This window comes from Pleurodeles waltl, chromosome 12, assembly GCF_031143425.1.
Source record: "Pleurodeles waltl isolate 20211129_DDA chromosome 12, aPleWal1.hap1.20221129, whole genome shotgun sequence".
Taxonomy (NCBI): Eukaryota; Metazoa; Chordata; class Amphibia; order Caudata; family Salamandridae; genus Pleurodeles; species Pleurodeles waltl.
This window is the reverse complement of record NC_090451.1, coordinates 628,118,463-628,131,741: the sequence shown is the minus strand read 5'-3', so window position 1 is coordinate 628,131,741 and position 13,279 is coordinate 628,118,463. Positions and strand designations below refer to the sequence as shown.

General features: G+C 41.9%; 1 protein-coding gene across 1 annotated transcript in view; it reads right to left on the bottom strand.

Moving 5' to 3' along the window:
* IQGAP3 (IQ motif containing GTPase activating protein 3) overlaps positions 1–13,279 on the bottom strand; it is a 158,035-nt gene that overhangs the window by 65,317 nt on the left and 79,439 nt on the right. Inside the window, exons 25-27 of the mRNA XM_069218034.1 lie at positions 4,757–4,920; positions 3,935–4,159; positions 1,481–1,621 (exon numbers count right to left, since the gene is read on the bottom strand). Of these exons, the coding sequence (XP_069074135.1) occupies positions 1,481–1,621; positions 3,935–4,159; positions 4,757–4,920 (530 nt within the window). The remainder of the gene's footprint in view (positions 1–1,480; positions 1,622–3,934; positions 4,160–4,756; positions 4,921–13,279) is intronic.

Genomic DNA, 13,279 nt, shown 5'->3' with positions numbered 1-13,279 from the left:
TAAATTCTTTAACATATAGCAGAGAAACAAGGCAATTCTGCTCCTAACTGCAAGAGAGCTTAGAGGACTGATCCCAGCATCAAATATGTAGAAAATAATCAGACTTAAATAGGGCCTGTGTAAATAATTTTAGAAAATAGTGCAAATACAGAGACAGGCCTCGATAAGTCTACTCGCCCATCCGCTATGGCGAGTCACATTTTATCAGGTCAAGCTATTTTTAGGACCTACTCGCCCCTTCTGGTGAGTTGACAAAGGACAGGTGTCCTGTTTAGTCAGAAAGTGAAGATGCCTTTAAACTTTTATCTTGTCACATTTGCTCTGTGTTCAGAGACAGAGGACAAAAGTTAGTTTGTCTTCTTACAGTTACTTTTCCTTCTGACTGAAGAGTTCCAGCATAGTCTTTTTTTAAGGAAAACTGGCTGACCTGCGGTACAAATAATGTGAACTGAAAGGCTGTACAAACATTTCAAAATATATTTCAGTAGTTGTGAAACCCCATTTTTTGCATTTCTGTGTGCTTAAGTTTTTTTTATTAGGATGAAAACAAATCATAACACTTTACTTGGTGATGTGCAAATGATAAATATGTTTTCTGAAATCCAATTTTCACACATTATTGTTAATACTCTATATTTATTTGTAATGCTGCAAGTTAGTGGGAAGGTTTTTGAAGATTTCTTGGAAATGTACGTGTTGTAAATAACAGTGACCTACCACATCATGCTTTAGTGATATTTATTAAAAGATAATGTGTAAACAAACTGAGAAATGCTCCTGCCCTGATGGCAATGTCATCAGTAAAGTAATAGGCAAATCATGGATCACGTGTACTCTATATGTGGGATAGATTCTTAATGAACATAGAGCAAACGTTTAGTCTATTTAATGACACAAAAGAGCTGAACTCACATATTGAAAGTACTCTCAATATGTGAGAATAGAAGGAAAAGGCGACTCTGTAAAATAAAATATTTGCCTAGGATCACACAATTTGAGACCCATTTACCAGTCAAGTAGGTTTTTCAAGTTACTCAATCTGAAGGTCTAGTAGCATTTTTATGATTTCGAGTCCTGAGAGCTTTAGGTCACGTTTTTCATGTTCTATGACCATTCTTCTCTTGCAAAGGAGAAGAGTTAAAAAAAAAAAAAAAAAAAAAAAAAAACCACACAATTCTATAATAATGCACTGTTTGACAGCAATCGTTATGCTACCAAATCATCTCTTCACTTTCGTAATACAAGCTTGAAAGTAATTTCAAAATTTACCAGGAGATATTGGGCTTCAAACTGTCGAGACTTATCAGTGACATTAGAGTTGTTATAATCTTTAAAATGTCTGCTGTACCATACAGATGCAATTTTTAATCACTGTTCTGACAGGTACAGCCAGAGCCACATAAAAAGGCTTGCTAAAAAAAGGTCAGAGGATTAATGCTACACAATAAATTGATTTTAGATTGACTTTGTAGATACATACGGAATCTTCTCAATATTGGACGTGATAGTGGAGAAGAACTTATCCGTGACTGCAATCAAGTTACGAATCGATATGTCGAGACGTCTCTGGACCTCAGGATGGCTCAGTGCCTGCTCAGGGCTAACATCATAAGGGAGCTGGCTGCAAGGAGAAGAAATTAAAACAATGATTAAAAACAAACTAGAATTATTAAACGCCCAGCTAGCATAAAAAAACACAAGCATTTATAGCTGAACTTTACTAATCAGTTACTTTCGTGCCAATAAGTTATTTTCACAAATAATCCAACACAGTGGATTCTGAGCTTGCTTAATCAAGTTAATCATCAGATCGAAAAAGACCAAAAAAGAAAGTTCCATGATAAAAACATAAATAAAATAAATAAATAAAACAAAATGTTAACCAGAACAATATCTTACTAGTATAATATCAGTGCACGCTTTCTGGAGATGGATAATCTGTTCCAAAGAGGAAACAAACTAACTACCCTAAAGTATAGTATACTTTTAGCCCTCCAATTTTGAGCAATCAGATCCAGCGTGGAGTGTTTCTGGCACTTTTTATCACATCTACAGTCTTTTTACAAAAGTATGGAGTTTTCCGATACAAATTGTCTCTTGAAATGGAAGACCCAAAGAAAATTGCATTAACGAAAAGTAATGCAAAAGCCTTCTGTAAAATGGCAATAGCTACCAGTGTCAGGAGGTAGAGAGGTTGTGCAAATATGTTTTCTAGTGGGGTTTTAGACATTGGTGCAAAAGAACATGCACTAATCACAGGGGGAGGTGACTACCCTACCAAGGTAGGGTTGATGACTAAAGTTAAATGGAAAGGGGGCCGATGAGCAGATACAGGGAATTTTTGCAGGGTTACTTCCAAGGCCTGAAGTAAGATGAGCTTTGGGTGTATGTTTCTTAGGTCCACTGGTATCCTGCCTGTAAGAAGCTGGGCTGGTGTGTGGTGGACACCTGTGGTGTATTTACCTTATACCAGGTCCAGGCACCTCCCTCTTAGTGAGACAGTGTCTAGGAAGCCAAGGCTCTCTAGTCATAGCTGTGGCAGGCAGCAAAGACTTATCTAGGAGGAGTGTAAAGCACTTGCTAGATCACAGCAGTCACACAGCAACTTATCACACATGAAAGGAACCATACAGTGTTTCAACAATAAAGGTACTTTATTACAGTAGCACTGAACTCAATTACTTAAAAGGCAAGTCCCCCAACTGGAGATACACACACACACACACACACACACACACACACACACACACACACACACACACACACACACACACACTTAGGAATTCGCATGGAAAAACAACAAGTATTTGCAAGAAAGAGTAGGAAATAGCTCGGGCCCTATTGGGGGGGGGGGGGGGGGGGGTTAAACCCTATACTGAAATAGAGGAATGTGAAGTGAGGTCCCCCACCCAAAGATGTGGAGTAGTTAGAAGGGAGCTGGGAGAACTAAGGGACCCCCCACCAACAGGCCTTGGCAAATGCAAATCTGGGTAGAAGACGATTTGCAGAGAAGAGGACCAGCAAGATCCAGGGTGACAACCCTTGGAGGGGACTCCAGACTCACCCGCAGCAGTCGTGAGAGCCAGCAGTTGCAGTCCCCCACAGGCAACCCACTGGCAGCAGGCACAGTAAGTTGTAGTGAGGCCCAGTCCGCACACACAGAGGAGCTCCACGTCACTGGAGCAGCATGGGAGAGTGTCTGTGCAAGGGTGAAGTGCTGGGGCTACTTGAAGCCTGAAGATCCCTACGAGCCAGGATCAACAAACCTTGGTTGCTGCAAGAGTCGCAGTGCACAGGGGTACTGTCCTACAAGGAGAGGCAAGACTCACTGTCTCCCAAGTTGACCAGCAGATAGAGAGGACCAAGATGACCACCTTCACTCACAATACTGGCTGAACCTATGTGAATGCCACTGTGCATGGATTTTACATTTATCCCTGGTAGTATTTGAAGCTCTCCCATGTCTAGTCAGACTAGATTTACACTGTAAATATATTCCCTATACAATAATGGATTTGAAAAGTAAAACAAGCAGTACCTAGCATAAAGCACAAAATGCAGTAAATGTCCAAACTAGATTGGAAGCACCGATAATAATACTCTTTAAACCTTCATTTTTATGAGTAAAAAGATCCACTCCTGTGTGAACAATCTACAGGAAAAATATGTTGATGTGCGGGTCATCCAAAACCGTAGCATAAAACCCCTAAACACATGCACTAGAACACAGTATAAACTTCACATGTTCAACATGGAAGAGGAATTTCTAAATTCACAAGTGTGGGCGCACTAAAAGATTTATATAATTTAGAGTTTAAAACGTGCAAAAACTGTTACATCAAAACCAGGTCCAATGCACAATATTTTAGCCATAATTAGAACTAGAATTACAGAGGTGACCCAAGGTAGCCACAAATCTAGCCAGCCTCCTTACCTTTTCTGACCAGTCTGAGACTCCATCTGGTTGATCCAGCCCTTGTATATGTCCACTGGGTTGGTCCGGATGTTGAGCGTTTTATCCTGCAGCACATCCCTTACCACGTTTCCCAAGATTTCTCGCAAGGCGTTCTGACCTCGACCGTTACGATAAAAGCTCACCACCAACTTAATGACCATTGGGTTCCCAGTCACAATCTCTTGGATGCGATCCACTTTAGACCTAGGGAACAAGACAGCTAATTAATAATGAGATTTAACACCACTATTGCATAGTTACAGTTTTAAATGTGCAGAGTGTTTCCTGCTGTCTGTGTCACAATATGTATGCTCACATATTTGATGAGATGGTTCCTAGTGACCAAGTGTAGTTAGGGAAGGTCAGGTTTTAGCCCCGTCTTGATAGGAATGCTTGTAAAGTGTGCACAATTGTAAGAGGATGCCACAATTTGGCTAAAATACAAAATTATTCTCAGTAACTTTCACTAAATAGCTGAAGATGACAAGAGGCCGAAAGAAAAAAATTCTAAATACAGCTGTCTGTTTTGATGCAGAAAGAGTCTGCACGCAAGATGCTTATGCAATCCGTCAGGGTCATGAAGTATCCAGAGATGTGTTCTTGGGGATCTCTGCTGCTTTACTTCACTCCAAATATGAAAAAATGCATCAACCTTGATAGACAACAAACAGGTAGGGATCAAATTGAAGGTTTGCTTCCCATCTATGGAAAAGTCAGCCAGACTGTCAAATTCTACAGTCGATCCTATACATATTTTAGATTTCCTTACTCAATTTTATAAGCAAACACTGCAAAACCTACTTTATTTCCTCCTCAAGAGCTGTTTTGAAGAGATGGAGCAGTAGGTAGGCCTCTCTTCGGTTGGAGGCATAGTTGTACAGCGAGAAAATGACAGATTCCATGAACTTCGTTGACTTGTTCTGTGGCATCTGGAAGATTAGCTTAGCCATGTACACCGGGTGAGTCTGGGAAAAAAAAAAACACTTTAAGGAACCATGGAAGAACATTACATTCACATGGGAGGGTTTCTATGGAACTACCTTAATCGTGGCCTTACAAATATATTCAACAGAGTGACTCAGCCTGCAGCAATAATGGTCCTGCCTTGTACTGAGGGAACTGAATAATAATGATTTGGGAGGGGCTGCTTATGCTGGCCACCTATAAACAACCACACTTAAGTGTTCAGTATCACAACGCATCACAAAACTGTAGCCTTTTCAAATAATGATGTGAAGGTGGTCACGTTTCCAGCACAAACTGCACCAAATTTTCATTGTTCCAAAATAATACAAAAAAGAAAACAAAAAGCACATCCTTCTTTCATAAGTGACCCTAAATAATACAGCATATCAAAATCTTACACGCGGCCGAAGGGATGAATTGCATGAGCTTGGCAGCTGCAAGTTTTTATCTTGTGTGCTTTATATTGCTCCAGGATTGGACCCATCATTCACAATGCTTGTTCAGTCTGCAAGCAAATAAGTTACATACCTATAAAATGTACAACTGGCAACTATGTATTATTTTTTTAAATGGCATCCCTGAATCTCTCACCTGTTGAGCTGAAGACTCTTCGGTGTAAGTGGATATAAAAGATCAATAGTCAGTAGTTTATAGGAGACAATAGCCCACTGCACTACTCTTAGTCTGTTATTCTACGCTGTACCAACTCCTCACAAACAGAAAATGAAGTCAACTGTGGCTATTAGAAGAACAAAAATCAGAACGAGGGCCTGATTTAGATATTGATGGAGGGGTTACTCCGTCAGAGCAGTGACAGCTATCCATCCACCAAAATCTAAATACCATAGGACATAGTGGGATTTATATTTCGGCAGATGGGTTACTCTGTCACAACCGTGATGGATATCCTCTCTGCCAATATCTAAAACAGGCCCCTAGTCTTTAATCTGTATTTGATTCTCCTTGGAACAGATGATTATGGTCCATATTTACAGTCACTAAACGGGTTGTTGTTTATTTATAAAAATGTCAAAGGATCAGCAAATGGTGGTATAAAACATTTCCATTGGCCTCTCAGACACTACAACAGCAGCCTCCTCTGTTCGTTCTGTATCAAAATAACTCAAATATACCCAACTATCACTCAGAATGTTGGCACTAGCTACCAAGCAATACTCTGAGATTTAAAGTCAGCTGTAAGGAGAGTTTCAGGGGAGCGCCCAGATCCCTGAATCGCCTTTTTATGTCAAAAGCACAGTAGTGTTGTGCACTCTAGATTCCATAGTAGCTTTTGGCAGTTACCTGAAATGCCTAGCTCTTGAAAATCAACACTGACAATGATCCCTAATGTTGAGGCAGCTTAAGAGGATAGGAGGGCACCAAATTCTGACACTGCAATTAGGAATTGGAAACCCACAAACTGGAATTTATGTGGAAGGAAGCCGAGACATCTACAGTCTCTAGGACAGAAAATTCCGTTCATTTAGGAGATTGAGAACAGAAATCACAACATAGAAGTGGGCCACTGGTACAGGTAAGATGGACATAAAATCGTGGTCCATAGCGCAAGTGGAGCAGAGAGCATACGTTTGGTTCCACCAAGTAAAAACACCCAACTTGATGAGCAGTCACAGGCCAAATGATTTGAAAGTTGCAATCAGTGATTGGTTTCTATAGGGCTCAGTCTCAACAGCTATGGTTTCTCTATGAAGGTATTGGGAAAACTGTGATAATCACCTTTGGAAAACACAAGCAGCTCAGGTCTGAATTTCGGGCGTCAACTGCCCATGCTTGCGGCGCACAGTAAGTTTTTAGAGGTATCCTAACTTTTTTTCATCTAGCCCAACATTGGCCATTACTCAGACTCCTCCAGTAAGGGAATGCTCACCATCTCTACAATAGACAGCGCATGTAGGCTGAATCTAACACAGAAATACTGCTGACGCTCAGCCCCCAACAAGGTCTCCTAGAGCTGGCCAGTTATACACTTGTTAAGCACCGCCTAAATCCTGACTCTCTGTCAGACAGCAGAGAGGTTAGTGGGCAGTTTCAATGGAATCCACCTTACTTTAGCCAATACCAAGAAGCAATCGGAGGTGCACGAATGATATACAAGGTTGAAATAATATAACATAAAAAACAGGCTTCCTAAATCATCTATTGGAGTCTAGATTTAAATGCCCTTGAAATGCAGTTGGAGTAGGAAAATCAGATGGGTGGAATTGACTTTGTTTCAAGCCACCCTAACAGCCCCAGAAGGTCACGATTTAATGGTCAGGTACCATTTCCAAAAGAGGGAATCTGACTGTGTATTTGTTTTTTTTTGCACTGACTGATTACTTTGAAAAAGTTAGATGTAGGAATCATAGACATGGTAGGTGTGTAAAATGCCAGATGAGGAATTTCACTCAATATTCACCAACTAGTTGGTCTTTTGTGTGCCGTGTGGAAAAACTAAAATACAGATGGTCTGGCTAAGTAGTAAACAACTGATGTTACATAAAACCATGTTTCTTTTTCATTAACATAAAAACAGTTCAGTTAATTGTGGAAGTGAACTCTTAGGTCACAAAGGTACATGGGGGTGGGGGCACTCAGTAACAAAGGGGGCATACAGTAGATGGCAACAAGTAGCTTCCACAGGACAAGAAATCAAGAGAGCTCAAGAATACTAAAAGCTAATGAAAGAAAAAATAAAGCCCACAGCTTTCAAAAAAAGATAAAGGTTTCCTCTCTCCGTTAGATACAGAATGGCTGCCAGGGATTATACAGCACTTCACCTAAACATGCACAGTAGCAGTACATCCATGCTCCATAGGTCAACTGAAAATTAACACAGGTAATAAAAAATTAAAAATAAAAAATCATCAAGAATATCAGCTCTTTTACAGCTTAAGGGAGTATCTAACTACTGCAGTTTGTTGGACTAGAAGCATGACTGACTCCTTCCTTAAGAGAAGAGTGTGGTGCTACAGAAACCGAGAACTTCTGAAAGGCTTCTGACAAAATTCAACTCTCACAACTAGAAAAGTGTTGTGATGGTGCACAAAATCTACTATTGGGGGGCATGGCTGATCTAGTTAGATACTACAACACTAAGGGTTTTATTAAGTGTTTATAACACTAGGTATTCCGTCAAAACGTGGTTGCTATTCTGATCAAACTCTAAATAAGACTTTAGAGCAAACTAAAAAAAACAGTAAGTGAGATTTTTTACAGAAATCCCGTCCTTCCTCTAGGACTGGCAAAAGCACATGCACTTCCAGAAAAAGAGGTGTAGACGAGACATCAGCAAAGGTGATTTCAGCTATTTAGGTATTTGCACACCGAGTTCATAATGTAGGTGTAAGGAAACATGATCAAGCTTCAAATCAATGAAAGAAAACATCTCACAAATACTGTGGAGGAAGGAGGTTCCTTCAATTGGGGCCTTCTCAATGGTAGATCCACAATGTGCCAACAATGATGAACTATGACTTAGGAAGAAAATTAGTTACTTACCTGTAACTGCAGTTCTCCAGTATTGGTATCTTTCATAGATTCACATGCTTGAATCATCCCCGTCATCGAGGTGGGAGCCTCACGGTAAACTTAAATACATAAAGCAGTAAGTCAGTAAAAGTAAAACCAGTAGGCCCTAGTAGGCCTCATAGGGTATTTTACAGTCTATCCACCTTGTTTTTTGAAAAAGACCTAAACTTCAGTATCAACCAATCAGGATTCAGCCCCTCCCAAACACTCCCAACAGAGGCTGAATTCCCTCAGATTTTCTAGTAGGAGTGTGAAGTTTAATATCTGTATAACAGGGGAGCATCTGAGGGGAGGAGGGTGAGTCGCATGTGAATCTATGAAAGATACCAATACTGGAGAACTGCAGTTACAGGTAAGTAACTAATTTTCTTCTCCAGTATTGGATCTTTCATAGATTCACATGCTTGAATCAGAATAACGAGCAGTAATGTTTTCTTAATTAGTGAATTACATTGACTGTAATTCTATCGTAATTTTATACGTGATGTGATTCACCTTAGTTCAGCTTTAAAAATCCACGTACATATGAATATATCTATATCGATAAACATCCGAATAGAAGAGCAATAACAGGTGTGTGGCAGAAAATCCTGACACAATCTGTGTTATTATTATGAAGACTACGACAAATTAACGCAGTATAACAAAGTGAACAATCTGAAGCACAAAATAAGAGTAAAACACACTGTAGCTATTAAAGAAACTAAGAACCAATAACGAACATACCTCAAGTGTGGTGGTGGGATGTGTAAGAGGCTCACCTTAACAAAATAGATGCCTCAGCACTGCCTGTCCCACTGCTGTAGCGACATTGTTAGTTTCCTCTAGACAGTAATGCCTCGTAAATGTGTGCTGGCTGGACCATGTTGCTGCTCTACAGATGCTATGTAGTGGTACACCTGCAAAGAGTGCAGCTGAAGTGGCTACCGATCTTGTAGAGTGGGCTCTCACCTTGGTGTGGAGCAGTTTTCCTGCTTTTGAATGGCAGAATTGAATCGCCAGGCCAATCCATCTTGCTATAGTCTGTTTGGACACCGCGTGCCCCTTTTTTGTTCCGCCGAATGCTACAAATAATTGATCCGACTGGCGGATGGCTTGAGTTTTCTGTAGATAAAACTTTAAACATCTTTTGATATCAAGAGAATGTAATGTTTTTTCCGCTACTGTTTGCGGATTTGGAAAAAAGGTTTTTAAGATGACTGGTTCATTTAAGTGAAACGTTGAAGGAACTTTCGGGATGAATTTAGGATTTGTTTGCAGGATGACACCTGAGTTTGTGAATTGGAGGAAAGGCCGTTTGACAGTGAAAGCCTGAATGTCACTGACTCTTTTTGCTGAAGTAAGAGCTAGCAGTAACACGGTTTTCCATGAGATGAATTTTAGGTCAGCTTTGTGGATCGGCTCAAAAGGAGCTTTCATGAGCTGCATCAACACAACATTCAAGGACCATAGTGGTGGAGGCTTTCTAACTGGCGGGAAGAGCCGAAAAAGGCCCTTCATAAATTGTTTGACAATTCTTGTGGAGCACAATGAGAGTCTGTCCGGTGATCTGCGGTATCTGGAGATTGCTGCCAGATGTACCCGAATGGAAGAATATGCAAGTCCTGATTTTGCCAGGAGCAGGAGATATGGAAGTATCTGTTCTGGAGTAGAGGACAAAGGATGTATATCTTCTGCTGCACACCATATACAAAAACGTTTCCATTTAAGCTTATAGGTTTTGATGGTAGTGTCAGCTCTAGCTTTTGCTAAGATGTCTCTACACTCCAGGGAAATGTTGAGATTCAAGTATTCATTGTATTCAGGAGCCAAGCCGACAAATGAAGAGACGACGGATCTGGGTGTCTGACTTGTCCCTGGTGCATCGTTAAAAGAGTAGGACTCTGTCTGAGTCGTAGATGTGGTCGTTCTGAGAGCATGAGGAGCTCCGTATACCAGACTTGTCTGGGCCATCTGGGAGCTATGAGCAGAAGGCGACACCCCTCCGCCTTCAGTTTGTTGATGACACTCGGAATGAGTGGGATCGGAGGAAAAGCGTAGGCATAAACTCCGGACCATCTCATCGAAAATGCATTCCCCCACGAATCATTTTGGGGAAGCCAATTTGCGTAGAACTGGCATTTCTTGTTCTCGAGAGTGGCAAATAGGTCTAAGTTCGGTTTGCCCTATAATAGAAAAAGGCCGTTGAGAGTTTTCTGGTCTAGCTCCCACTCGTGATAAGGAATCACTGTCCTGCTCAGGGTGTCTGCTAGAACATTGGTTTGTCCTGGCACATGCTCCGCTTTGAGTGAAATATCGTGCTTGATGGTCCATGTCCAAATTTGTTGGGCTAGCTGCGAGAGTTGTAGGGATCTTGTGCCTCCTTGCTTGTTTAGATAAAACATGCTGGTTGTGTTGTCCGTCCTGATTAAGACGCTTGAACTTTGCATCTTTGGTAAGAAAGCTTTTAGAGCTAAGTGTATTGCCTTGAGTTCTAGATAATTGATGTGGAGCGGACCCTCTTTCTGATTCCAGATTCCACTGATTTGCAGGTCCTGGCAGTGTGCACCCCATCCTTCGAGAGAGGCATCTGTTGTTACTATGTAACTTGGTGTTTGAAGAAGAAGAGACAGCCCGTTTGACAAATTGGTTAGAGTCGCCCACCACCTCATGGTGTTCTTCATTAGAGGCGTTATGCGAATCTTGTCTTCGAAGGAACCGTTGACCTGGGTCCATTGTATGTCTAATTGCTCTTGCAGGGGTCGCATATGGAGCCTGCAATCTGGGACTAGCGGAATGCATGATGATATCATTCCGAGCAATGATTTGTAGATGCGGACTGAAACAAACTTTTTTCTGGATAGCCTGTCTGCCAAGGAGGTTAACTTTTGTTTCTTCTCATGAGATGGGTACGCTTTGCTGCAGACTGTGTCCAGAATTGCTCCCAAGAAACTCAATTCCCGTTTGGGGTAGAGCTGAGATTTCTGGTAGTTGACTACAAACCCCAAGTTGTGTAACAATTGAAGGCAATAGGAGATATGATTTGTTACTTGCGATTTTGAGGGTGCCTTTATAAGCCAGTCGTCCAGGTTAGGGAAGACTTGGATACCTGACTGGCGAAGATGTGCTGCTACCGGAGCTAACATTTTTGTGAAGATTCTGGGGGCTGATTTGAGACCGAATGGTAGAATCCGGAATTGAAGGTGCATACTTCCTACTCTGAACCTTAGGAATTTGCGATAGTTGCGATATATGGGGATATGAAAATAGGCATCCTGGAGGACTAAGGATGCCATCCGATCTCCGGTGTTTAACAGGCGCAGGACATCCTGCAATGTTACCATCCTGAACGATTGCTTCTTTAGAAACTTGTTTAGTGCTCTCAAGTCCAGGATGGGGCGCCAGTCTCCTGAGGGTTTCTTTAGAAGGAAAAAACAGGAGTAGAATCCTCTGTTCTTTTGAGATAAAGGGACTGGTTCTACTGCTCCTTTTCTTAGCATTATTCTTACTTCCCTGAGGAGTTGGTTCAACCTCGGAGGCGGTGGGCCCGATGGAGGAAAAATCGGTGGTGTTTGTGTGAATTCCAGAGTATGACCTCTGGCCACTACATCGAGAACCCATCTGTCCGATGTTATAGCCTTCCACTTGGGGAAATAGGAAGTGATGCGACCTCCGACCCTCGATGTTGGTTGGTGGGGAAGCATTGAGATGATCTGCGGGTCATTGCTTCCTGCCTGTATCTCTTCCTCGGGCAGCTCCTCTTCCTCTAGCTGGATGTTTCTAAGCTGCGGACGGTGGTAATCGATAATGCTGCTGTTGCTGATGGTACTGATGTTGTGATCCTGTGGAGGAAGATGGATATTGTGACCTGTATTGTTGGTATCCACCTCGAAAGGAGTAATTACCTCTACCCCTTGCTCCACGAAAAGGTTGTTTTTTATATTGCAGGGTACCTAGGGATTTTGCTGTATCGGTATCCGTCTTGATAGCCTGCAACATGTCGTCGACATGTTTGCCAAACAAACTCTCTCCATCAAAAGGCATGTCGAGAACACGAGTCTGGACTTCTGGTCTGAATGAAGTAGCTTTAAGCCATCCTTGTCTGCGCAGGACTGCTGCGCCAGCTAATTGTCTAAAGCCAGTGAGAGAAATATCTATTGCGCTGTCTATTATCTCTGCGGAGACCCTTTCTCCCTCCTGCAAGACCTTTTTTGCTTCCACCTTGACGTCTTCTGGCAGTAAAACTAAAAAGGTAGACATGTCTGCCCACATTTGTCGATCGTACCTTCCCAGGATGGAGAGGGAATTAGCCGCCTTAACCGTGACTGCAGCAACAGAGGAAAATTTATTGCCGATATTGTCTAGTCTCCTTCCTTCTTTGTCTGGGGGAGACGCAATAGGTGTGGAGGGGTTTTTGGAACGTCGCTGAGCCGCCTGTGATATAACAGAGTCAGGTTTCGGCTGTGAGACTAGACAGGCCGGAGAATCATCTGGGGCCTTGTATTTTTTCTCTAGTCTTGGCATTTGTGAAGGCACTGTTGCCGGGTTTTTCATTGCCTTCAAACCCTCCTGCCATAAGAAATCTACAATGGGAATGGCTCTTACAGATCTCTTTGATGGCTCTTTAAAATCGTACAAAAAACATTTGGTTTCATGGGAAACAATTGCAAGGCCAAAACGTTTCGTCGCTCTCTCTATTAAATTATGGAAACCTCCTATGTCCTCTGGAGGAGAATCTACTGGACCTGCTGGAGGTGGAGATGGTGTGGGAACGAGATAATCATCCCATTCACTAGCCGCCAAATCTCTTAGCTCGCCCTCTTCCCTTTCGTCGTCTGACGAGGGGCA